General features: G+C 34.6%; 7 protein-coding genes across 7 annotated transcripts in view; 5 read left to right on the forward strand and 2 right to left on the reverse strand.

Annotated features, from left to right (window-relative positions):
- The window catches only part of LOC104751420 (lon protease 2-like), a 6,327-nt gene extending 5,760 nt beyond the window's left edge, over positions 1–567 (forward strand). Inside the window, exon 2 of the mRNA XM_010473358.1 lies at positions 16–567. Within this exon, the coding sequence (XP_010471660.1) occupies positions 16–335 (320 nt within the window). The 3' untranslated portion in view covers positions 336–567. The remainder of the gene's footprint in view (positions 1–15) is intronic.
- LOC104753858 (probable purine permease 14) lies at positions 1,739–7,500 on the forward strand. The gene is made up of 3 exons (XM_010476048.1): positions 1,739–1,775; positions 1,859–2,905; positions 7,346–7,500. Exons 1-3 carry the CDS (start codon positions 1,739–1,741, stop codon positions 7,498–7,500), a joined length of 1,239 nt encoding a protein of 412 aa, XP_010474350.1.
- Positions 7,731–8,981, reverse strand: LOC109129534 (uncharacterized mitochondrial protein AtMg00810-like). The gene is made up of 2 exons (XM_019237811.1): positions 8,874–8,981; positions 7,731–8,774 (listed from the first exon to the last, which is right to left on the reverse strand). Exons 1-2 carry the CDS (start codon positions 8,979–8,981, stop codon positions 7,731–7,733), a joined length of 1,152 nt encoding a protein of 383 aa, XP_019093356.1.
- On the forward strand, positions 12,662–14,043 carry LOC104753859 (probable purine permease 14). The gene is made up of 2 exons (XM_010476049.1): positions 12,662–12,757; positions 12,926–14,043. The coding sequence occupies exons 1-2, from the start codon at positions 12,739–12,741 to the stop codon at positions 14,041–14,043; spliced, it is 1,137 nt and encodes a 378-aa protein (XP_010474351.1). The 5' UTR covers positions 12,662–12,738.
- Positions 14,708–15,972, forward strand: LOC104751421 (putative purine permease 15). Its single transcript, XM_010473359.2, is given in 3 exon segments — positions 14,708–14,744; positions 14,851–15,109; positions 15,111–15,972. Coding segments are annotated over 3 exon segments (1,158 nt in total).
- Positions 19,101–20,321, forward strand: LOC104751422 (dehydration-responsive element-binding protein 2D). Its single transcript, XM_010473360.2, has one exon. It carries the CDS (start codon positions 19,358–19,360, stop codon positions 19,973–19,975), a length of 618 nt encoding a protein of 205 aa, XP_010471662.1. The 5' UTR covers positions 19,101–19,357; the 3' UTR covers positions 19,976–20,321.
- Positions 21,262–23,574, reverse strand: LOC104751423 (protein WALLS ARE THIN 1). Its single transcript, XM_010473361.1, has 6 exons — positions 23,259–23,574; positions 23,109–23,171; positions 22,896–23,012; positions 22,208–22,628; positions 21,970–22,121; positions 21,262–21,858 (listed from the first exon to the last, which is right to left on the reverse strand). The coding sequence occupies exons 1-6, from the start codon at positions 23,477–23,479 to the stop codon at positions 21,657–21,659; spliced, it is 1,176 nt and encodes a 391-aa protein (XP_010471663.1). The 5' UTR covers positions 23,480–23,574; the 3' UTR covers positions 21,262–21,656.

Below are 27,764 nucleotides of genomic sequence, written 5' to 3' on the forward strand. Positions count from 1 at the left end.
TGACGTGGCTTGAAGATCGTCCTTCAGGTGAAGAGAATCTTGATTCGTTGGCGAACGAGGTCGAAGTTCTGATGAAAGAAGTGATTAGGTTATCGAATAGATTGAATGGGAAGGCTGAGAAGGAAGTGCAAGATCTGAGGAGGAATCAGTTTCCGACGCCGTTCTCGTTCTTCGTCGGAAGTACGTTTGAAGGAGCTCCTAGAGAGCAGCAAGCGTTGCTTGAGCTTGAAGATACTGCCGCTAGGTTAAAGAGAGAAAGAGAGACGTTGAGGAATACACTTAATTACTTGAGTGCAGCTTCTGCTGTCAAAGATGTGTTTCCTTCCTCGTCCTAATTAATCAGTGTGTGTGTGTTCTTACCAACTCTGGTACATAAAAAGTCTGAATCACTCTCTCTTTCTGCGTTTGCTGTATTGACGTTTGTCAGTAATTGAATATACGAAATTTATGAAAACTGCAAAGTTCGTAAAGTGTAAGTAATGTGTTGTAAATTATAGTGATATTGTATTAGATGTTTGGGAAATTGAAAAGATTTAGCTGAATTGAGTACAAAAGTGTTGTGCTCTTCCTGAGTTGAAGCCTGGATTATTCTTAATAAACTGGGTATAAGTAGAGGGTTCACTGAATCGGAGAATGTTAACTCTGCAATATAACGATCATATATAGACTAAGCAGTGTTGGTTGTTCTGTATATACCATCATTTATGTATATCATATATATTTGTGACAACCTATCAATGATTCTAAGGTTATGGTGTTGGCATCAGTTTCTTTGCATATGCGAAACTAGGGTACTTTGGCGTAGATTCTAGTGAGCGTTGTATATTTCTAGTGTATAGAATCAAGTGGAAACTTACCAATGGGTTTGAATAAACTGCTTGGGCTATCGAATTTCTAAGTGTTCATGTTGAGTACTTAGACACTGGACTAAGTTTGATCGTCTGGTTTTGCTACGAATGAACTGAATTATGTCAAATACCATAGAGTGTTGTCTGGTCATGAGAATGGAGCCTGGTCCATGACCCATGACCATGATTAACAAAACGTTGGAAGTTGAATAAGTCTATCAAATGTTTTCTTAATTAACTGTTTGACCACAAATAAAAAAGAGACTAGCAAAACTATAGTATCAAATGTCTTTTTATATGAGTTAAGATTAAACAAAAATGAGATCAGATCCTTAAAACTTAAAATACTTATTGAAGTCCTTGACCCAAGAATAAAAAGGTTTAAAGTACTCAAAGTCAAGAAATTGAGCTCAGTCCTTTTCACAGGTCAACAGTGACTTGAGAATTATTAACAAAACAACAATGACTATCCAGTACAAAAGAGAAATAAAATTTACTAAGAGAAATAAAATTTATTAAGAGAAATAAAATTTACTTAATTTTTGTAAAGGTACCAAGAAACTCTTTGACACGTCTTTGCTTCACTGTTAGATATCAATGTCAAATTAATCATATCTAAGAAACGAAAAAATTCCAACCAAAGAAGAATTAAATATGATTGCTTGCAAGGTGTAGTTAAAACCAAGTCAGATCATTACGCCGTCAAAGTCCACTTCCAAATTAATCACTTGGTAATAAACGCAAACATCATCCAGTACAAACACACACAAAGTTCAGTACAAACACACACAAAGTTCAGTACAAAACTGATCATCTTTATAATACAACTACAAACGTTTGCCCTGAATCAAGAGAAAAATTTCCGACATCCTTAGAACTCTCAGTAAATCATGGGACGCGATCAGCTGATGCAGAACAATCCACAAGGTAGACAAATTATGTTTACCTTTGTGCATGTATATATGTTTTACCTTTTCATTCATGCATTTATGTATGTTTCTCTTTGGTAGGTGTAGGACAATTTGTGCAGATACCAATCAACAATGAGGAGCATAGCTCAACCACATTGATGAACCAAACCGCCACATCGAACCGGACAAGCACCATCAAATGGCCTACCATCATCATATGCGTCATCTTCGTCATAACAGGTCAATCCGTTGCAAGACTCATCGAGAACTACTATTACCTCCACTCAAACAACAAACGTCAAGGCACATGGATTCTATCCCTCGTCCAAGTCATCGGATTCCCTTTCCTCCGCATCCCTCTCTACTTCCTCCTTTACACCGAGAATCTGACTAAACCTCGTCTCTCCTCCCATCGAAGCTCCCTCAAATACCTCACCATACTATACCCTTGTATCGGCATCGACATGGTTATGCAAGCAAGACTCGCCGCTATAAGCAAACACGAAATACCCTTTAATGTTTTCACTCTCATCTACACGTCACAGCTCTTATTCACACCTATCTTCTCCTTCCTCATCAATAAAATCAAATTTAATCGATGGATAGTTATATCTCTCGTCTTCTCTATCGCCGCAGGCTCTCTCACTCTCTACTCTTCCTTCCCCGGAGAACCCAACAAGGACGAAGTGAGATACGTAAGGGGCGTGGTATATGCTTTATTTGCCGCCCTAATTTTGTCCATTACCCTCAGCTCCATCAAGAACATATTCGAAACTGTCATCTCCAAACGCGACGTAGCCACTCACAGAAACCCTAGCTTTGCCTCCGTTGTCGAGTTGATCTTCTTCTCCTCCATCGCCGCCACCGTCGTCTCCTTGGCGGCCGTGTTCATTTCCGGCGAGCATCACATTATAAAGAGAGATGTTCGTGTGTTTGGAAAGAAGGCGTACTTCGGTATAATGACGGTTCAAGTCTTCGCGTGGCAAATCTACTGGGTGGGTTTGGCGGGGCTTGTGTTCGCTGTCTCGGACGTGTTCTCGAATGTGATCAGCGTCTCTACGTGGCCCATCGTCTCGGTTTTGACGGTTCTCTTCTTTGATATCGACAAGGATAAGTTTGATGCTTTCAAAGGAGCCGCCTTGGCTTGTGCATTTCTTAGCGTTGCCTCTTATTTTTATAGGCTTCGTCAAGAGAAGAGGAACAGCTAGCGACAAGACACCAGTTAATACTTTTCATTTCAGTTTTCTTTTAAATCCATTAATAAAAGTGTTCTAACTTTATTTGTTTGTGCTGGTTTGAATAGTTAATGTCTTTTCCTGTTTTATAAATATGTGTGCTAAACTCTATTATGAATATTTCTCAACACACAAATTTATGGAACTTTTCTTCGACTGTGACAATTTTTCAAAGAACAAATTAATTTAAAAAGTTAAGTAAATTAACTTTTCTGTGATAAAAAAAAATAAATAACAATCATAAGTTTGAACAAATTTTAATATTTTATAGTGGTAATTATAATGAGAAATTATATATGTTTCATGTGTTATATCTTATATGAGAAGGTTTTTTCAGTTTTTGCTAAGGAAATGACACTTGACATATTATCTATCTAACACTTCTTTTTTTTAGATCAAATTAATTAAATTCATTTGTAATTGTCTTTTTTTTTTGTTTGGATCAAATTAATTAAATTCATTTGTACTTTGGACCTAAGTAATTAGAGGCCCATAAAACAAACAAAAAACTCTTGCCATTTTCTTTTTCATTTCTTCAATAAGAACCGTTGTAGACCCCTTCTAATCTAAAGCCACCATTTCTTAGTTTGTGTTTCATCCTATGAAAAAAACTGATTATAGTTTATTTTAAAATTATAAATATGGATTTCAATCTTATGTATGATTCAGGGCAAAAACGGATTCTAAATTATGTATAAATTTATTTCTGGTTTCAATCTTATAAATGATTCATGGGCAAGAAATGATTTTAGATTATGTTAGACTGTGGGATGTTTATGTGTTCTAAAAATTCTCTTATCAATTCATAAATTTTTGGATTTTCATTTATGCTTAGTTTATGGCTTTTATTCTTATATAATCTAATGGTGGGATGTTTTCCGTAAGTAATTTGATAACTGCTTACTCATTTATTCCCCATTAGATCTTACCAAATTTTTCCCATAAAAGTAGAATTTATTCCGTTTTCTATGACATTAGAATTCAATCCCTAATTACTCTCCTTTTCAAACAACTTTCCAGTTATTATTATTTAATTTCAGTCAATAGGTTCCTATAAAGAATTATATTATTTTTATATATCTTTCTAAATTTCAATAGGTATTCTTGGATAATTTTTAAATTATTTTTGCAGGTTATCATGTTTGTTGTTTATATTAAAAAAATTATGTGAGAATGTTAACAAATTTATTTATTCATTAGAGTGTTTATGTATGTCTTTCCTACTCTCCATGAGCCGGTCCGACACTTTGGATGTCATACGCCAATATTTTTTAAAACCCCATTTTTATTATTGTAAACAAAATTATAAAATATACTAAAATAAAAAAATTATTTCATTATTTTCATATTGTAGTTCGTTTTTTGCTTGCTCACATTTTTCTTTCTCTTTTCAGTGTTTTCATGTTCATTTAAATATTTATACGAAAATAAATTTTATATTGCCAAATAACTCATTATTCTTTTAAAACTTTTCGAATATGGAAACTTTTTAAATAGAGTTAATAACTGAACTTATAATTTTAATTTTAATTTTTTCCTACATAAAAAACCTAAAATTTTTGGCCTAAAATATGCCCCAGAAAAATTGATGCCTTAACCTTTAACTTCACTTGCTTGGCCTATGGGTAGAGCCTTCAACCATGTTTTATTTTTACTTCAGGGTTGTCGTGTTTGTTGGTTGTGTTAATATTACTACATCATGAGAAAAATGAACTGTATCATGATTTAATATGTTGGGCATGCTAGGTTTTGTTTCTTTCTTATATTTTAGAATTATAATATTTTTTTCTTTTTGGACATTCATGTGGTAAAGCAGGATAAAACTTCTTCTTACTGGATGATGTATATGAGTTTCTCCATTGTAAATTTAGTTTCTTAGTAGTTTTTATCTTTAAGCAAAAAAAATGTATTTAAAACTACTAAAAAAATGGAAAATTGTATGTTTACTATCATAGGCTAAAAAAATCATGTTGTTAAGGTTCTGATGTCTTTTTATATCATGGTACGATATGAGTTGCATTTTTCTATATTATATCTGATTAATTTGACTTATATAGTTTTGAGTAGTATATGCAAATTGTATATTGGTATCATATATTTTTAAGAATCTTAGTATCAAACAGCTTTAGAATTAACCATCTTAGAAATAAAAGAACAAAAAAAATTCCTGTAACATTTTCCACTTTCACATATAATATTTTACTTTGTAAGAAATTTTATTATTATGACATTTGACATTATAATATTCTACGGTTTGTCTTCTAAGTAGATACGATAAAATGGTTATTCATTTTATTCAATTGCATATATGATGATCATGAAATAAAACCATTTCATGTTTATACTCATCCAAAAATTAGTGAAATTTTTTATAACTTCATTTACTTGGATTCATTATCATTATTAAAATTTCGTAAAAACAATTTTAATTTGTATTAGAATGTATAAATAATAAATTATATTATGAGGGAACAATGTGATTTCATTATTTATTAAGTTAATTTTTGTTGATCTAAATTTCATATTTAGATTTTATTCATGTAAGTTATATTCTAAAATTACATTTTTCTGTAGATTTCGAACTGGTAATAGAAATTTTGCAAACGCAAGCGACAAAAGCAAAAAGATGGTAAATGCTTAAGACCATGTGCATTGGTAATTCGTCATAGAGTTTCTAATAATTAAAATTAATGAATAAAGAATAATATTATTTTAATTGAAAAAGGAAAAATAGATTCTCAAGGTTTAACATATAATAACACATGTCATTATCTAAGTAGCTAGATTTTATTATAATAAACTAAATCCACAAAAATTTAAAATCTTAATTAAATAGTTTATTTTGTTATTTTTAAAATTTTAGATTTTTTATAAGTCATACAATAAAATTAGCTTTCTACAAGTTCCATTATGCATAATTTTAAACAATATACAATATTTATATTATTTAAAATTAATATTAGTTGATACAATAAAAATTTTAGTATGATTAAACAAATTATGAGAATTGTAAAAAAAATAGTATCATGAAACTTTCACAAACTATATTAGTATATATAATTTTATTATTGATAATACATATATGATATGAAATATAACTACATAATAAAATTAAATATAATTAATAAGCAATTTAATATGTTTTAAAATATTAATAATTTTATTTATTATTTAAGATCAAATGCAAAGAAAAATAACAAATAAGTATTCAAATAAAATTATATTAAAAATATTAATTTATATTAAAAATAAAAATATTATATTGACGAGAAACTCACCAATGGACTCACAATATTAGAAAGATGTTCCCAAATTTCTCTACATTAAAAGATAATATTATATGATGAGAAGCTTAATGAGTCTCTCACCAATGCACATGCTCTAATATGTATTGAAAATCTAAAGGGAAAAAAAATCATATACTCTACTATGCAATCAAAATTTTCTCCATGTGTTGAAATATTCTAATACTATATATAAATGGAAAATTCAAGTAACCCAAACAAACTAAAATGATCAGTATATTTTTCAAATTACCAATAATTTCTTGAGTTTAATAAAACAGATGATTAATAAAACAGTATTGACTAAACAAATAAAAACTAATAATTTCCAAATTACTAAAATTGAACAACATTGTAAGCTACGCACGGGATGACTTCTAATCATAATCATATAAATATGACCATTAGCTATCATAATTTTATATAATGAGATATCAAATAATTTTTTGCCTTTAAAGAATTATTTTAAAAAAATTATTATCTACATAAAACAAAACTTTAAAGCAAAAAACATAGATTTTTAGGAAATGGAGAAAGTGTGTATTCGGTCTAAACATTTTATGACTAAATTGCATAGTTCTAGAAATCAGGTTTCAAAATTTAGTTAGCTCTTAGTCTTAGACTACTAATTCCAGTCAGGCCAATGCTTTATATGAATATATATGAGAAAGAGAGTTTACTTGATCCTTTATTACAGGGCTTTATAGTATACATGAAGCAAGTCATCAATCAAACCGAGGTGAATTTAAGGCGAATCCATGCATTGGGAGTGAAAAAGATAGCAATACCATTATTGCTATCCCCATTGTCTCGAAAGGCTCATCTTTCGCTTATTGCAAACAACTTGTAAACTTGTTACAGACAGTAGTGGCCAAGCTCAACAAGGAAACCGAGCATTCAACTTTCATGGTTATTGACCGTCTTGAAGAACAAAGGAGAGACTCCAGGTAAAGATCGAGTACTAAAACAACATCATTATACATTTTTTTTTTTGGAAAAACATCATTATACATAATTAAAACCCATATTTTCAAGACTTTTTGTGTGATTGGTTTATGGAAATGTAGGGATTACGAGGTTTGAAACTCCGTTGAAAGAGTGTTGCGGAGGCGTTTGTGGTGCTGTGGACGAGAAAGGTGTGAAGAATTATACCTTATGCGATGATCACCCTACTCAAGAAGGATGGAATTCGGTTTACGCGGTTTTCGGCAAAAACTATTAAGATTCAGATTCACCGGATAGTCATAACGGAGAAGAAGAAGAAGAGAAGAGCAATCAAAGCTCTAACAAACTTTCTTAGCAGAAAATAAATGTGAATTACAAAGCTTAGTTTAGGAAGATAAATCTTATCTCCTTATATACAAACATCTCATTACTCCAAACTAATAAACCAGAGATAACCGGTTGATAACCAGTCAATAACCAATCCTCATGTATCCTAATACGCCCCTCTCAAGTCGTTATCTTCAAAGGTGTCTTGTTTGGAAGATAAAGACTTGATAATGACATCTTAGAAAGAAATCCATAGAAAGGACCTGGATGGAGCGGTTTGGTGAGAAGGTCTGCGTGCTGGTTCTCTGATGGTACATGAAAAACTTTGAGCTTGCCAGCTTTAATCTGATCACGAACCATGTGACAGTCGATCTCTATATGTTTTGTCCTCTCGTGAAATACTGGATTCATAGCAATATGCATAGCCGATTTATTATCACAGTAAAGCTTAGCATGACTAGTCACGTGGAGATGAAGATCCTTTAAGAGATGTTGCAGCCAAATAATCTCACAAGTCGCATGTGCCATGCTACGATACTCTAACTCTGTACTGCTCCGGCTCGCAATACTCTGTTTCTTCGACTTCCACGATATTAAGGAATCACCAAGATAAATGCAGTAGCCAGTTATTGATCGCCTTGTATCTTTACAGTTCGACCAATCAGCATCCGAAAAACCATTCAAGCATATCTCTGAATCTACAGAGTACATTAGACCTTGGCCAGGATTGTTCTTGATATACTTGAGTACCTTATGAGCCGCCTGAAGGTGAATATCTGAGAGAACTGAGATAAACTGGCTAAGTTGATGAACAGCAAATGTGCTGTCTGGTCTTGTAATTGTAAGGTAAAGTAATCGTCCAACAAGTTCCCTGTACGATCGAGGATGAGAAAGAGGTGTCCCCATTGCAGCTGTAAGATGGAGACTAGGATCCATGGGGAGTGGACTCGGTTTACAACCAAGTAAACCTGCATCCTCCAATAAGTTATGTGCATACTTTCTCTTACAAATCGAGATACCTTTGGAGGAGCGGGAGATTTCAAGTCCAAGGAAAAATCTGGCAGGACCGAGATCCTTAATTTTGAATTCAAACCGTAAAAATGCCTTCAAACTATCCACTGCTTTATCATCATTGCTAGCGATCATGATATCATCAACATAGACTAAAGCTGCAATAAAAGATCCGGGTCTCTCTTTGACAAAAAGTGTATTATCAGCCGGGGACTGAATAAAGTTTGCACCCAACAAAACAGAGGATAAACGTTTATACCATTGGTGAGAAGCTTGCTTCTAGCCATAAAGAGATTTGCGAAGTAAACATACCGGATTAGGAGGCAATGTGACATTTGGTGGTGGAGTGTACCCTTGAGGTAGACTCATATAAATTTCTTCATCTAAATCTCCATGTAAAAAGGCATTAGAGACATCCATCTGTATTCAACTCCACCCTTTCTTAGCAGCTGCACCAAGTAGTAGCTTCACACTAGTCAACTTTGCCACAGGAGAAAAAGTTTCAATGTAGTCCAAACCTTCTTGTTGTGTAAACCCTTGGGCAACCAGCCTAGCTTTATATCTCTCCACTGAACCATCAGGGTTATACTTAATAGTAAACACCCATTTACAACCAACAACATTCTTACCTGGGGGTAAGGATTCAACATCCCAAGTATGTGCAGACTCAAGAGCATTAAGTTCATCACCTGCTGCATTTGTCCATTTTTCTGATTTCATGGCTTGGGCAATAGGAAGATCAATATTGTTCTTATGTTCTTCCCAGAGAGAAACCAAAGCTGTATAGTAAGCAGTAACATCTAAATATTCTTGCTCAAGTTTACTAAGACGTCGCTCAATATCAAAGATTCTAGGAGCATCATCTTGTTTAAAACGATTGAAAATACTTTTCCACATGCCCTATGCAGCAGGAATATAGAGCAAACTCTGTCCTATCTTTTTATCTACTGAGTTTATCAACCAGGTACTCACAATATAATTACATCTAGACCAAGTTCCATAATCACGATGAGTTTCTGGAGGCTTAGTAATCGTACCGTTGATAAAACCCAGCTTATTGCGAACATTCAACACCATCCACATAGATCTCTTCTAAGAAGGAACTCTGAAGCCGTTGTAAGTCGACCGAAGACCAAAACAAGCCCAGCATGATCATTACTGTTGAGATAAAAAGGATTCTCATACTGATCTGTCTGAAATCGCGGAGGCTCAACGGTTTCACTCGAAGTTGAATTAGACTGAAGCGAAGCAGTCATCGGATTCCCAGAAGAAGGAGGAACATAAGATCCCATACTCTAGGGATTTGAAAAGAGAAATCGGGTCGAATTTGTAAAAGAAAATCAAAGAATCGACACGATAAAGGTCAATCAAAGAAATAAAGCAAACAGAAGAAGAGAGAAACAAAGGATAACTCCGACGATAAGCTCAACAAACTTTCTTGATAGAAAATAAATGTGAATTACAAAGCTTAGTTTAGGAAGATAAATCTTATCTCCTTATATACAAACATCTCATTACACCAAACTAATAAACCAGAGATAACCGGTTGATAAACAGTCCATAACCAATCCTCATGTATCCTAATAAAAACCTAACTGCATCTCTGATTAAAGCGTAAATCCAGTACTTATTGTGATCGAGAAACCTAAATGTGTTCTTATGTAACTCAGTGTGTTTTCTTGTGTTGTAGTTGTTATCTCTCCGTGTTTTGAGTATAACTTCTTTCGTTTGTGCTTGCAAGGCTTTGTGCCTCTATCTGTGTGTATTGTGTGTGTTAATTAAGAATAAAAAAGTCTGAACCTTAAGAAAATAAGAAGATTGAAATAAAACGCTCTTTTGTATTATAGTTTATTTCTACTTAACGATTTACATTTATACTACTAATTTGTAATGGTGCTAACTTAGCTAGGGAAATGGTAAGTATAGGATAAAGGGGGTGTTTGTGTAAGGGATGATATGTGTTTTATGCGAGGAATGGAGAACAAAGTCGCACTCCATACAAGTCACAACAATATATAGAAAGCATCACAAAATGGTATTGGAAGGCGACGTCCCCTCAGGCCCTCACAAACAATCGTCATAGAGACTACCCTTTCCAACCTATTTCTTCATACATCATTTTATCATCCAAAAACTATATAATATATGATTCTCGGCAAGATTTTTGATTCAACTATTGGGTTACTGATACGTTATACGTACGTACTTTAATATCCCGTATTGTTGGAAAGAGTAGAATAATACTAATATCTTAATGTAGTTTCGTCATAGCTTACGACTGAACTTGAGTGTACCGACCAAAACCAATTGTTTAACTTGTTTTCTATTCCGTTAAATTATCTTAAACATTTCGTTTCGTATACTTTTCCTCTACAAACATTTATTGGTTAGATCACTTAAATTACTAGATAGACTATTAGACTAAGAAGATTCCATTTTGTATATGGAAAAATTCCAAATAAAATGATTAAGTATTCATTAATCATTACACAATTCATAGTTTCGGCTTTATCAAATCCCTGCATGTTCGTAACGATATCGATAAAGTATTTTTCAAAGCACTTTTTGTTCTTTGTTGTAACATGCTTCATGTCTATTAGCGAGTAGTCGACTTTAATACCATATATAGGCTTAATTAGTTGATTAGGATGATCGGAGCGTAATGTTTAGTATTATTTATATATACAAGTTTTCTTCCATTTTAAATGTTATTTCATGAATCAAGACATCATGAATCAAGACATCATGTAATTTTATTTAGACTTGCATTTCTTAGATGATAATATAATCACACCTACATATATTCAAATACTCAAAAATATTTTGTTTAATAAATAAATTGAATATGAAAATTTGTATTTTAATTTTGATAATGTATATATTAAAAAAAAAATTGGTGATGAGATGTCACTCTAGAAGAAGAGAGTTTATTTTTCTTTAAATTCATCAATTAAATAAAAAGAGAAATTTAAGATAATAAATTGTGTTGACCATATATTTAAAGCTAACAAATAAATAGAAAGTTCAAAAGATTAGAAAAACATTTTTCTTAAGAAAATTGGTATTGAGGTGGACACTATAGATGGAGATACATACATAGCTCAATTTGGTATTATATATTTTGATTTTTTCAATTAAATAAAGAATAAATTCTAAAATAAATAATTGAAATAACCAAATTTAAAATTAAAACTAACTAAATCATAAAACTTAAGAGGAAAAGAATACTTAAAAAAATTGGTGATGATAAGACTTGTGTATAATGAAGACAAAAGATAACAATAAAAATTCCAAAACCAAGGACCAAGATACAAATATTGTATACTAGACAATGACAAATAATAATACATTAATCACAACTAACAACTACAACAAAACAACAACTTTAAATACACAATGTTAACTTCTCATCATAATTATTTAGAAAACATTTAAAAAATACAGAAGATGATCTCAGATTTTGAAAAGAAAAAAACACACTAAATTATATTTACTGCAAAGCCTATTTAAAAAAAAAATATCCAACAAACAACATAAGCACCCAAATCAAATACAAAAACAGACATAAAGATGAATTTACATAACCAAAAAATAATATACACAACAAAACTTTCAAATACACCTTCATCTAACTCCCGCGCGTAGCGCAGGTCAATTGCTAGCAGTTTAGACAAATCTTTCAACCTCATTTACTATTTCTGTCTTCGGAATGGTTGGATCTGAAGATGAATTGGTGTTTCAGTTTAACTACCAATTTAATCTGAAGATGGACTGATGTTGTATTTGGATATCTAAAACATGAGAAGAAGGATATGCAAGAGAAGCATACTGGCTAGTAATGTTATACGGTTCCGATTTCTTACTCAAATTCCACTTTTTGGATAGAATGGCATAGTCTAACTATAGATAAGTTCTTCAATACGTAGTCAACTAGTCTAACAATGATTCTTTTAGTAAAAAAAAATCAGTTGACTTTTTCAGCTAATAATTGTTCATTATTTTTGTCACTATTGTTGTCGTTAGAACAGCTATAAACCTATAATGCACATGCTCAAAAGTCGTACTGATACACATGCTTTAGGAGGCTTTGCGTCGTCAAATTCAACCCCTCAAACCACCGGGTGAGAATATTAACACAAACAGGCGCTAAGGAAGTCAACAAATCAGCTAAAAACTAATGCAGAAAAATCCGCAAGGTATGTATAATCCTGATGTCACATTTTTGCTTTCTTTTTTTAGTGAATGCCGTTCGGCTGAATTTTGAGTTCTAGATTCCACGAGTCATGATATATATCACATACTAATGTTGTGCAAATGTTTGTGTAAACTTAGTTTTGTTTCTCCTGTTTTCGGTGAATATGTAGAAACACTAATCAATATGGAGCTTGATCCAACTACACTGATTAAACAAACCGAGAAACCCATCAAGTGGCGCACCATCATCATCTGCATCATGTTCGTCATAACCGGTCAATCCATCGCCAGACTCCTCGAAACCTTCTACGACCACCACACTAACCGGAACCACTTTCAATATGACGGCGTATGGACTCAACCTCTCCTCCGAGTCATCGGATACCCTCTCCTTCTCCCTTTCTTCATCCTCTCTTCCAGAAAACACAATCAACTTCTCATTACTTCCGATCCATCTTCCCACACCGTACTTTACCTTTGTACCGGCGTACTAATGGTGGTTCAGGTAAAACTATACGTCAAAGGTAAGCTCGAGACACCTTTCACGAAGTCCCTACTCATCGAGGGGACACATCTCTACTTCACATCGATCTTCTCAGGCATCGTCAACCGTATCAAATTCAATCTATGGATTGTGATATCTCTCATCTTCACCGTCGTCGTCACCACTCTCTCCTCTAACTTAAGCGGTGACTGGTCGGCTTTATTAGCCTCCATCACTTTCTCTTTTCTCCTCTGCAACATTCATAGCATTTTCATCACCAATAGCACCAGGGAAGCTAGCTTCAAAGACGTTCTAGAATTGCTCATATTCTCGTCTCTCTTGGCCACCATTGCATCCGTTTTCATCTCCGGCGAGAGTCATGATCTGAAGAGAGGGATCAATGGTTTCTCGAAGGGAAAGGTTTCTTACGTTATGACTATGGTTGGTCAAGCCGCCGCGTGGCAAATCTATGGGGTGGGGCTTGTAGGGCTTGTTGTGTTCGCCGACTCGATCGTGACCTCGAACGTCATCAGTCTCTGTACTTATCCGATCGTGGCGGTTCTTAGAATCTTGTTTTGCAATTACGAAGAAGAGGAGTTTAGTGGCTTTCTAGGAGCCGCTTTAGTGCTTTCCGCCATTGCGGTCGCTTCTTCTTTTTACAAACATAAAAGAGGTTTTGGTAATTGGAAGATGCCTAGAGTTTTGCGGTTTGTTGTTCTATTTGTTGTGTATTACTTTTACATCTCTGAGTTCTTAAAACCTGATCCTTACATCTCTACACCAATGGGATTTGAATTGTTTTGAAGTAATGTTTTGAAAACAGTAAGAAAAATAATAAAGTTTGTGTGTTAGTTATTATTTTAGTGATTTCATTTATTCTGTTACATGTTCTCCCTTGTGCCGTGTGACACCATGCAATTAAATATTTCAAGTCTTAAACATGGATTTCATTTTAATATACATTTTGTTGTTCAATTTGTTGTGTATTACTTTTTCTCCCTAGCTCATCTCCTCAACTCCAAACATACATTTTGAATTTTCTTCTATCCCAAGAACTAAGAAGTGTTCGTTACCATATGTAGCGAGCTGTTTATTTGGGCCATCCTTCCAGGGATTAATTCCTAAACATGGGAAGTTGAATGAGAAAGTCATCTCACTATACTTGGTCTCTTACTCATAGGAATATGTCAGAATAATGAGTCTTCCGCTGACAAAATCACAATGAAATATAATAGAATGTGAAAAGGATATTTAAATACTCAGCTTTCGTCTGCAAATAGTAACTAAAGTCTGAAACCCAATTGCTCAACTAGGCAAATCAGCCTTACCCCGTCAAAGTCCACCCCCAAACCATTGCTTGGCTATAAAGACATAAATCCAGCTTTCTAATTCCTCAGAAACATAATCAAATAACAATAAATCTTAAACCATTTGCTTCCAAACTCTCAAAACTCGTATATTTTTATCAATGGGGTATAATCAACCAATGCAGTCCAATTCACAAGGTAAGCAGATTCTTCTGATAAAATATGTTTTTTTTTTAAATTACTTAACGGCTTTTTTACTGATCAAATATGTTGTGATTAACCATTACATGTTTTTCCTTTGCAGAACAATTTGTGCAAATGCCGCTCTATATGGAGCACGGCTCAAGTACACCAATAAACCAAACCAGTGACTCGAACCAAAGACTCAAAAAGTGGGTTACCATCATCATATGCATCATCTTGGCCGTAACAGGTCAATGCATCGCCAGGATCCTCGAGAACTATTACTTCCTCCACAGAAACCGGAGCCGTAGGTACAGCTTCTGGACCCAATCCCTTCTCCAAGTCGTCGGATTCCCCATCCTCCTCGTCCCTTTCCTTCTCCTCCAAGAAACGGAAACAACTTCTCATTACCTCCGATGGAATCGCCCTCACGCTAATAGTAGTTTACCCTATTATTGTCATCTACATGTTTTTTCAAGCATTTTTCTCGAACATTAAATACCGGATCCCCTTTAAAGTTTTCACTCTCATCTACACGTCACAGCTCTTCTTCACCCCCATTTTCTCCATCTTTATATTTTCCGTTAAAGTCAAATTCAATATATGGATGATTCTCTCTCTCATCTTAGCCACCCTAGCCGGAACTTTCACTCTCTACACTTTCTCCGCCGGGTCACCCATCATTTACAACGGGAAGATACACAACTTTCGTGTTATGTATGTGGCTTTATGTGCCGCCGGCTTTTTCTCCTTGCTCCTCTCCCAGATCAGGAGCACATTCGAGGCTTTTATCTCCGTTTGCAAGGAGTCCCCAAACAGAAAACAAGCAAGTTTCATCGTTGTTCTTGAGTTGCTGATCTTCTCGTCTCTCCTTGCCACTGTCATCTTTGTCGCAGCCGTTTTCATCTCCGGCGACCATCACAACTTGAAGAGAGAGATGGATGGGTTCTCGAAGGGGCAAGTTTCCTACGTGTGGACTATGGTGGGTCAAGCCGTTGCATGGCAGATATACTGGGTCGGGATCGTGGGGCTAGTGTTGGCTGTCTCGGCCGAGTTCTCGAACGTGATCAGTGTTTGTACGTGGCCGATCGTGTCGGTTCTCGTGGCTTTGTTTTATAACAAGTACGATCAGTTCGATGTCTTCAGAGGAATTGCCTTAGGCGCCGCTACTCTTAGCGTTGCATCTTATTTATATATGATCCTCAAAGAGAAGAGCGAAGATGATGACCAACCTACAAGCTAATCAAATCTTGGAACTTGGACTCTCTAGAAAAAAAAAATTACATTTGATTATTTTTCACTATAAAAGTTTGTGGCTAATGAATGTTTGCAATAATCCCCAACACATCACTCACCATCGATGATATATTTCTCTTCTATCATAATTTTATACTATTGTAACAACAACTTTGACTTTGTTATCGACATTCTTTTTGGGTCAAAATCATTGTCTCACGTACATTTTTATTTAATCTAAGGCTATTTGATACATTAAAAACAAATAGATACTTCACTTTAACAGGAATGGATTGTTTGACAACAAATTTAAAAAAAAAAAAAAAAAAAAAAGGAATGGATATTCAGAAAGATATACCCAATCAAAAAAATTCGTGATAGATCATAGATCGGAGAGGAGTTTTTGTGCTACTATCACAAGGCATGGGACTATCGAAGTCAAATCCACCATTAACAAAGTCCCATTTGAACAAGATAATTCATCTTAAATAACCTTACTGCTTTTATGTTTTTTTTTTGGGTACTAGATATTTAATAATCTGAATTAGAATAAAGCATTTTTATCGATATGGGCAATAAAAAAAAAAATCTACCTTAGACAAGGTTCGAAAGTAATTTCTATCGTCTAAAGTAAAATGTTATTTTGACAAAAAGGTAGTTGTTAATTTATCTTGGTTTTGCAATTGCATTGATTTTGTTACTAATGCTTACTTACCAAATTCCACAATAATCTATGGAAGTAAAAAACTTCAAATTAAAATCTAGACTATTTATTTGGAATAGAATCTCAACCGTTATGGAACAAAAAAAAAGAGTTGGCTTTAACCACCTTCTCTCTGGCACAACCACCGAAATATCCTCTCCCGGCGGCGTCGAGTCCGATCGGCGTCGCTGAATCATCGTTTATTCATCTCTGCTGTTTCCTTGTTCTCTTTAGTCTATTCGATCTTCGTTTTGGCTTTATCGGAGATCCCTTGAGTTTCCAGATCTCAATTTCAATCGTGCTTCAGCTTCAACTTCCGCCCCTCGTCTGCATCTGGTGACTCTTCTCGGTGAGCTTTCTCCATCGAGTCTCCAGCCACCCGGTACTGTCCCTGAGAAACATGAATGCCCCACTAGCCTCGGTTTATGCCTATCCTTCCGTCTTCTCTCGCTGTCAATCGCAACATCTCACCGTTCCTTAGATCTTGATCTCCTCACCAAGGCGTTTACTTGGTTGCAGTTGGAAAGGAGCTCTGTTATGACGCCGGAGACGAGAAAGATTGTGACAATGCAACCTACACCCAAAACGTCCTATGTTTCTCTCTTGCCATCCCTTTGGCCCAGGTTTAATTCTCATGCTTATCTTGGAATCCTGATTACTAGCTCGCTCTGTTTAAGATATGATTCTCCTATGACTTGGACGAGCTTTAGACACTTTTTCAAGTCAAATTTGTTTAGTCTCAGTTCTATCTGTTTGGTCAAGTCGAGGTTTCCTCGGTAGCAGAAGAATAAATGCAACTGATCCCCTTGAAAACTTCTTGTGTCAAGGTTCCTTGAAGTGGTTGATTTGTAGGATTGCAATGCTGGTTTTCTGATGTGAATCTGATCTGCTTGTTGTATTACATTCAATGCCTGCATCCTGTGTTCTCTTTTACCATATATTTTCATTATTCCGACAGCTCCAGTGTCAGTGTGTAACTAGGTCTGGTCTGAACTCTAGTCTTCCGCATCCTAGCCAACGATTGATCAGGTTAAAGCTATCCTTAGTTAGAAGACTGCTATGGAACCTTAAACCATCATTGTGGCTCGTTTGGTGTACGAATCCCCTGAGAACCATGTTACTAGAATCACCTAGGGATGAACCTCTAGAAGGAGAACAATGGCTGAAACTTGGCATTATGATCCCAACTCTAAGGAGTGGGGGTTACCTTTGTTTCACCAACCTCCTCTCTCTATCTCGCCTACTGAACTTGTGCTCCAAACTGCATCTTATCAACTTATTGAAGACCCTTCAATCAAGCTTGGAGAATAGTGGCATTATGATCTCTGCTCAAGGAAGCAATGGTTACCACAACCTCTTCAAGCTACTCCCTTTCAACCCAGATTCACAACCACTTCTATTGGTACCATTTCTCACAGCACCCTCAATCCTGCTCAAATCCCCGTCAAAGCTCTATGTCTGGTGAGACTCTCAGCTTTGCTCGTTTCTTTGCCACCCTTTCTTCGTTGCAAGACAGTGGTTACTCTTTCTTTCTTTGACTTGCTCAAGAGAATAGCATTGATATGTCTTGATCTTACAAACTCCAAAATGGTAGCTAGCTTTTGGTCCATAACTCTCAAGTCTCTATTATCTCATGTACTTATTTATCTTTACTGCTTTGTTGTTCTAAATTTTGAGAGATGCATTATTCTGCCCTCTTTTCCTACCTTGTATGTTACTTTTTCTTTAGTGAATAATAACATATGTTTGATCAAAAAAGACTATTTATTTGGAAAAAAAAAATGTTGAGATAATTGGAACCAGAGCTTTTGTAGTTATCAAACTACTCATGAGAAGAGGCAGCCTTTTCACGTGTGTCTCGACCACAAATGTTCTCTTAAAAAGAGAAGCAAAAATTCAACTTTGTGTCTTCTTCCGAGAGACCTTTGGGGTCCGCACGTTCAGTTTCGTGGACAAATAGTCGCCACATGACTGACTATTTTGTTATGTTTTTTTCACGTGGCAATTAAAAGCCAAGAGAATGGATAACATCAAGGAAAAATATTTGGTGACTTTACTTACGTACGGAGAGTTAAGGAAACCTACCTACGTTTCTTTTTCAATGTTTACAAGTTACAACTTGTATGATATGATTTGTTTGACAAATATATATGTATCAGTGATTCATCAAGAAAAGTTTTGGTCATTCTATGGCTTCCTAGTAATATATAAAATCAAACTTTTACATTATTTGCTAACTCAAATACTGTAACTCAGTATTTTAATTTTCATTTTTAGCTATTTGAAATAAGGCTATTTGGGATTAAATGCGTTCACACGACGAACCGTTAATTCATAGTGATATATATTTTATATTTTTGCCCAATCGTGGATGACCTTATCCATATCTCTCTCTTTTGTTTTTTAGAAAATCTCAAATCGTCTCTCTCTCTCTCAGCTGGTTTTACGATCACTGTTGCCAAAAAGAGAAGGGTCTCTCGAGACAAGTGTTAGGATTACAAACACAACACAAGCTTCCTCCTCGCGACACGACCCTCCGTCATGTCTGCGCCAGCTATATCTTCTCCACGCCACGTTTCATCACTATGTTCCACTATATATACACACCTACCCATTACATCATATCTTTGCCTTATCACTCACAAAAAATCTTTATATAACATCACTTTCGAGCTGTCAACATCCGTACATGTCATCCATAGAGCCAAAGGTGATGATGGTTGGTGCTAACAAGAAACAACGAACTGTCCAAGCTAGTTCGAGGAAAGGCTGTATGAGAGGAAAAGGTGGACCCGATAACGCGTCTTGCACCTACAAAGGTGTTAGACAACGCACTTGGGGAAAATGGGTCGCTGAGATCCGTGAGCCTAACCGAGGAGCTCGTCTTTGGCTCGGTACCTTTGACACCTCCCGCGAAGCTGCCTTGGCTTATGACTCCGCAGCTCGTAAGCTTTATGGTCCCGAGGCTCATCTTAACCTCCCAGAGTCCTTAAGAAGTTACCCTGAAACGCCATCGTCTCAGACATCCCAGACGACACCAAGCAGCAACACTGGTGGAAAAAGCAGCGACTCCGAGTCGCCGTGTTCATCCAACGAGATGTCATCATGTAGGAGAGTGACAGAGGAGATATCATGGGAGCATATAAACGTGGAATTACCGGTAATGGATGATTCTTCTATATGGGAAGAAGCTACAAGGTCGTTAGGGTTTCCTTGGGTTAATGAAGGAGATAATGATATTTCTCGATTTGATACTTGTATTTCCGGTGGCTATTCTAATTGGGATTCCTTTCATTCCCCACTTTGAGGTGTCACTAAACTCTCCTTAATTATAAAGACTATCATATACAAAAATTACATATACAAATATATTTTCACCGTGATGTAGGTTATATATGTAAATATACACCAGCTCCATGTAAATTATATATGTTCACATCTATAAATGTCGTTTGTCTGTAGTGTAAAAGTAGATTCTTAAAACGTAAAAACGACAGTTGTGTGTCTCAAAGCTAAATAAATATGTGTCATGGGGAAAACTTAAAGTGCAATGTATCTGTGTTAAGAAAACGGGAATGTTACGTTTGTGTGTAACGGTCAGTGTGTAGACTACATATGTCTCTATTTTCGATGGGCTTTTCAGTGTTTTTTTTAATTGTCTCGTTTGTTGTGTTTTTTACTTCTTATATCCTCTTTTCATACCTTCGCCTTTGTGCTATGTGTAACTGTAACCCTCTCACCGGAGTACTACATGGCCCGTTTATCGTCAGCCCAAAATCTATATTCGGCCCATCGGCCCATATAAATGGTCTCTACTCTCTACCTAATGCTAGTAAACAGTGATTGGGTCAAACTCAAACACCAAATCCTGAATCCACATACCGACTAATTGACATGTAAATTTGGTTTCTTATTCATTCAATGCCAGATAAAAGTTAGATAGCAAAATAGATAACACTTCTGCGACTTAGTTTATGCATGCACTGTATGACTGTGTCTTTGCTTATGTACATGAAGAAACTTTGTTAATGGACTTGTTCATATAAAGAGAAAAATATAGTATAATATTTGATATGTAAGAAAACTAACGTGTAAGCCGGCCCAGGCCAGGAGAACGGAGAAAGACACTCAGTGCTTTACTGCTAGCTATCTCGAACCAAATTATAGTATGGACCAAATATTCATATCGAAAAACATAGCTATCTCGAGTCATCTAAATTTTAATACCATGTTAGAATTTATGGACCGTTCAACTCAGAAGTCAAAAGACAATTGATTACAGATGGATTGAATTTTTTTAGATGGTCCATACTCCATATTTTATTATATTAGGTTTGATATAATTTGAGATATGAAATTATAAAGTTTTGGTTTTTCAACTTTTATATATTATGTTTAAATGTTTATTTGCTTTTGTCCATTCGGCTAAGTTTTTGGATATTTGAAAAATAAATAAATTTTAACCAAACTTGTTTTGTTTAAATAGACAACTTTTAATCAATTTTGTTGAAAGATCCATTGCTTCAGTTGAGAACAAATCGTTTGATCTAATCCAGATTGAATATCCCGACAGTGATAAATTACTAAAGATCATAAATGCAAATTATAACATTCTATTGATCATGATCGAAAAGGAAAGAAATAAAATAAAAATAAAAAAACACAAGAAAAATGGCACTAATATATCAGCCAGATATTTTATATAGAAAAGCCCCAATCCAAAACCCAAAGCTCCTCCCACATAAGATCATCATCATCATCTTCATCCTCATGAACAATGATGTCTCATCCGCCATTTTTTTGTTTTTTCCTTTCTCAAAAACCTTTCTTAGGTAACTAATAATTAAAGAAAAAAAAAAAGAGAAAACATTTAAAAAAAAAAAAAAAAAGCAGACACAAAAGTCATAAAAACACAAACGTGCAACACCATTGTTCCCTTTTTAATTGGGGTAAAATGGCATTTGTAATTACGAGTGAAAAGAACAAAGTCAAACGTTGTCCGTTGACTGATGGAGCAGTGGAGTTGTGATGGACGACTTGATCGAGTTGCGAGAAACAGGTGCACGCTCGATACCATGCTCCGCGGATGACTGGATTGCTGCCTTCTCAAGCGCTGCAAATTTCCTCTCTTCGCTCTTACCGTACAATACGAAGTAAAGTCCCGCTATGATCAACACGGCTCCAATGATCCTGCCATTAGAAAGTCGCCACGTGGCAAAAGTCAACGTTTATTTCTCGTTTAGGTCCTTGGAGTATAATTAAATTTGAAATAAACAACTCGGTTTTATTAACTTGACATACCCGCCCAAGTAAAACTCTTCTCCTAACGCGATCGAAGCCATGATCGCAACGACAAGAGTCTGAACAGGTTGGTAAACAGCAACGAAGACTGGACCCCCTCTGTCAATACACCAAATCTGAACGGCAAACGCGATTCCAGACGCTACAATTCCCTGAAATTAAACCAAAACTTTTAAGGACTAAATTGATCGATTTAAATAATAGGGCTAAAAATAAAAGATTTGAAGAAAATACTAACGGCGTAGAGGATGGTGAAAAGCTCCCAACCGGAGTGAAAAACCCAAGCCTGAGATTCTCTTTCACAGAAAGCAGCAATGATCAAGAACTGAATGATTCCGAAGAAACAAGTGTAAGACGTAACCGAGAGCCTCGCCGGGTAAGATTTAAGAACCGGAGCTTGGAACACGAGCCATCCAGACCACGAGAGACAGTGACCGATCAGGTAGATGCAGCCAAGTGTCCAGTTTTTGGGCGCGGCGTCTCCTAACGGTGCTATTACGGCTGAGTTTGTGGTGAGTAGGTGAGTGTGGAGGTGGCTGGTCGGAGTGTAGATAGTTGGACCCTTGTAGAGAGTGATGACGGAAGCTCCGGCTACGCAGAGAGCTGTTCCTAAGACTTTGGAGATGCCGTCTCTTCTATTTATCCTTACTTTCTCAATCCTGTATTGTTTTTTTTTTTTACATACAGTACATGAACAGTATGGTTACTACTATGATGATCACTATATACTTTGTAATTAATTTACAAGGGCCATTTAATGTTTGTCTATGTATAATATTTAATCCACTTATGGTACGTTGACAAGTCAAACTGAACATTATTAAAGTGATACATATCCTAGCTGTTCATAAGTTTTTTAAATATTAATATTATTTCGATTCGAATTATTAAAAGAGTAACAAATAAAAAGGAGATCAATCCAATACCTGAGAAGAGCAGCCATGAGAAAAGTAATGGCGGGAACAGAGTTTTGCATGGAAGAAGCAAATGTTGGTGAAGTGTTGTCTAGTCCCAACAAGTAAAACCCTTGGTTCGCTGTTATTCTGTTGTGTATAATAATTCATTAACAAATTGTTAATAATCCAATTTTGTTATTGGAAAGATCAGAGTGAAAGAGATATAGAGATATCTTTATGTACCCGATGAGTGCCAAAAAGAAGAACTGGATGAGAAAGTTGAGAGTAATCGCTGGTCTCTCCTTCCTAAACAACACAATATTAAGTGTGTTAATTAAATTACTATCAACTAGAAAACACATAGGGTTTGAAATAAAGAAGGGAAAACGTTACTTTTCGAGGAAGTAAGCGAAGGGAAGGAGAAGAAGCAAGGCGATGATGTTACGATAAACAGGGAAGACGAGTTTGCTGATCCCCATGTTGAGAGCAGCTCGAGACACCACGTGGAACCCGGCGTAACCGAACTGCAACGTCAGCATCGCTATGTGAAGTTGAAGTTTCTCCGGGACTCCCCATATCGATCTCCGGTTATCGTTTCCGGTGTTATCCGCCATTGGATCGAACTGAGACAACAACCGATCAAACGATGGAGAGAAGGAGAACGAGTGTGTTGATTTGTGTGTGTTGATTGAGGAAAAAGAGTGAAGTTGTGGTAGATATAAATATAGGTAGATAGCTATCTCATTCCCCTCTTTGCTTGTGGGAACCACCACACTTGAGATTTCTAATATGGTATCTCATCTATTAAAGCTAATTATATTAATGTGAATATATTGAAATAATATGGACTTAGGCACATTTATGTTTTTTTTTTTGTTGTTTCCGATCATTTTTATGTACACATTAAATTTGTCATTTTGGTAGCATTTTCACTCCTTGATTATGATACTGAATTGGGAAATTAAAATTTGATTTATTTTATTATTTCACTATTGGTTATACTATCAAGTGTAATAAAATTGGCTATTTTGGTTATTATGTGTTTTATTATTATTGCATCCATTATAACTTTGTTGACAAAACTAACACACATACAAATATATAAATACAACGTTTTACCTAAGATAATTACATCTTTTGAGATGTTAAAGTAATGATCGTGTTTTTGGATTACCACACACTATTCGACAAAGCGTTTTGATTTCACTAACCACATAAAAAAACATTCGGTCAAAATTAAGAATGTTATTGGATTCTAATTTGTAAAATATTTTGATGACTTCTATAAAATCATAAAAAGTAAATAAGTGATAATTTTTTAAAGAATTGTTAGTGAGCTTTCTAGAATCTTGTTGATTAGTTTTTCTATTTTTGTAAAGTCTTCCAAACAATTTTTTCTATTTTAATGATATTTTCATTTCATTATTTTGTGATGAAATGTTTATAAAATCATAAACCAATAACATAATAATTGAATTTATTGATAATCCTAGATTTTTTTTTTGTTGAATAATTATAAAATTATGAATCTAATAATCTCAATAAGTTTGTAATTGACTTTTTATAAATCACACACTAACTAGATAGTAAAGCATGGGAAAATGTTTGTGTAAACTTTAATGTAATTTGTTAGTTATAACATTATAGTATAGTTACAGTTGTAACTTGTTCATAAAAGTGACAACTTCTCACTTTGTAAGTTACAGCGTCAAGATCAAGATTGAAGAATGAAAAATATATATCAAATTTGAAGACATTGCCAAAATTATAGATATTATTTTAGATTATTACCTGCAGATTAGGGATTATGAAAAATTGAGCAAAAATAAGTCCTCAAAATGTTATAACAAATAAACTAAAACATTCTGATTGATTTCAAACTCGAGGAAAACGATTATGAAGCTGTTAATAAATCTTAAGTTGATTGAAACAAAGGGCCCGCGAAATATTTAACTGTGTACTATTGTTTTCCTTAGAAAAAAGAAGAGAGCTTAAAAATTGTGTGAAAGGCAAAGGCTGTCTCCCACATTCTTTTATTTTTTCTGCTGTTTAACTGACATGACAACCCTCACGCCACTACTCATTAACGCAACCATCATTATAGTTTCTTAATTTTTCATTTTAATCTGAAGAATCAAAAAGGTATAACTTAGATTGAAAAAAGCACATATGTTTCTTTATCATTATTTACACTGTATTCCTCAATATGCACTCACTATGTTAGACATTATAATGGTTTTAGTTTGTCCTTTCCTTTGATATTTATTTGAAGCAGCATGGCATTGCCACTAATTATTACTTGTACAGTGGTAGTCTCCAGCAGAATAACAATCTTACAATAGTACTCCTAAATTCCGTTTTAATGTTTTTTTATTTACATTTTTCTTTTTATTTGTTTTAACTATATTTATTAAAACTCTTTTTCCCTATTATGAATAAAAAAATGATAATTAATTTTGTGGGGACGATCCCCACGCGCACTAGCGAACCGTGAGACCCACAGTACCTCTTATTTCGTAGGCACAGGACCCACAGTACACGATCAATATTTATGTACACGCTTACACCAATATTATTATCTGTATTTGTCCTCAATTATTCTAGTTCTATTTATTCATATATATATATATATATGTGTGTGTGTAAGTGTAAATGTATTACTTTAGTATTCGTTCCGATAGTCAAATGCATTTGTATCCTTATAGAATAGAATCATCGAAAATTTTGATGGTTGCTTGTATTCTTTCATTTTTCTCTTTCTTTTTTGTTTTGTTACTTTTGGAGTGATCGACAATGTATAACAAAACAGTGAGACTGTTTAGTAAAGTGTGCTCAGAAACATGTGCATATCCACGTGAAATCAAACCAAATATGTATTTTTCTCCCCCGTTCCTCGTATATAAAATGTAGTAATATCACGACGAAAAAAACATTTTGAAGAATTTGTTTTCACAAAACTGTTTTAGATAACTACATGTAATACGTTCAGAAATGAAAAATATTATTCTTTCTATTGTAAATTTTTTAATGAACAATAACATAGTTGTGACGTTTCTTGAAATCATTTTTGTTTAGACTTTAGTGTAGTTTTAGGGTATTCTTAAAAAAAAAAAAATCAAAACCTTAAAGAAAATAATAGTACGTGATGAAACCATTGGCTGTGAAAGTGGCACACGTATGCTCAACCGTAGTTATAGTGCCATTTGTCGGGAAGACAAGACTAGACCCCCTTCATTAACTATACGGAAATTTCCAAATCTAAAATTATAAAGTTTGCTAGAGGTCTTAGCATGAGCCTTTCTTCCATTCATTCATAGTGAAGGTTTTGATTTAGAAGATGGCATGTATGGTAGCGAATCAGAAGACATCGATTGCCTTTTTCACCGACTGTTCAAAATTAGTGAAGAAGATCCCATCTCATCTATATTTTCGTTATGTTTTTACCACTGTCATTAATAAAGCCGACCGTACGTTTGGCACATAATTTATGATGTGTGCTAGTAATTTTTGTTTTCTAAGTTCTGCTGTTGGCTTGGATTTCTGAATCCTTGAATAAATAATAACAAGGTATGGATACAAACCAAATCCAGCACCTAAACTTAAATTGTCGAGTAGTTTATATATGATATAAATGCCCATCATGAGATCTATAACTAGCTTCATGATTTATACTAGTTTAAATTTTAGGTAGTTTTATATCATTCCCAAATGATGATCTATTGTTACCTATGCGAAACAAGCACTGAACTCATAACTAAGTAGTATCAAATTTAATTCAAAATTGCATAACACTGAAAATAATAAATTTATTATAGTAAATGGTAGGATGAAGTATCTTGGTTTGTTTCTTAATGAAGACTACTAGTGTGAAAGATCACTAAACATCATTTGCTATTAAAGAAGGCGTATTATTCATGGTAAAGACGGAAGGTTCACTATTAGTTAGCCCAATTTCCGGAACTAGTGCTTACAAAAGTGTTTAGTTAAATACAATATTGATGCAATTAATTAGCATTATTCCTCTTTGTGACAGAAGATAAACCCTTATTTAGTTAAAAGGGAAGAAAACAAATCCCTCTTTAGGTTGAAAAAGAAGAATAGAAACCCTTTAACTCTTTATAAAAGTTTGATCTAAATCTCTCGGGTAAAGGGTAAAGAAACGGGTCGGGTAAGGACCCAGCAAGACAGTAACGGATCGGGTAAGGACCCAGCAAGACAGTAACCGGTAACGAGCAGAGACGAAGAAGAGGAGAGGGAGACCAATCTTAGTTGGGATATTTAATTGCCTTGTCTCCTTTTTCCTCACTTTATTTCATTTCTTTATCATTCTTGCTCGCCCACGAGCGAATCTTCTTGTCTCCGATCTCTCTCTATTCTCTTTTTCTCACTCCTCTTTTGAATTTTAGTTTTAGCACACAAATAGTTTTAGCTTTTAACCTAAACTTTTAATAAAAAGAACGAAATTACTTTTAGAGATTTTGAGAAGATCAATGCATAAATTTGGAGTCTTATAAACTTGATTCTTATTGTCTCACTAATTAGCGAATACGCTGTGTGATCAGTCATAATCAGCAAAGATATAATGTTCCGACTGATTGTCTGAAGAACGTAGACACGGTTCTGCAAAACTGGAACACATTTAATAAATGTATACAACTCCATAACTTTAGTGGTTCACCGTTCACATGCAATTCAATGGTGTTTCTACTTTTATGATAGAAAGACGACTATATGTAAAGTATTCATCCGATGCTTTGATTGATGTTTGATATAGAGTGTCCTTAGATTCGTTGTGAATTGTGATGATAAGTGGGATGTCACTAAGGAGACACCTTGACGTACGACAACACTATAACGACGAGACAAGTATGACCCTTCAACATATTATTATAAGACTAA

The sequence above is a fragment of the Camelina sativa genome, chromosome 16, assembly GCF_000633955.1.
Source record: "Camelina sativa cultivar DH55 chromosome 16, Cs, whole genome shotgun sequence".
Taxonomy (NCBI): Eukaryota; Viridiplantae; Streptophyta; class Magnoliopsida; order Brassicales; family Brassicaceae; genus Camelina; species Camelina sativa.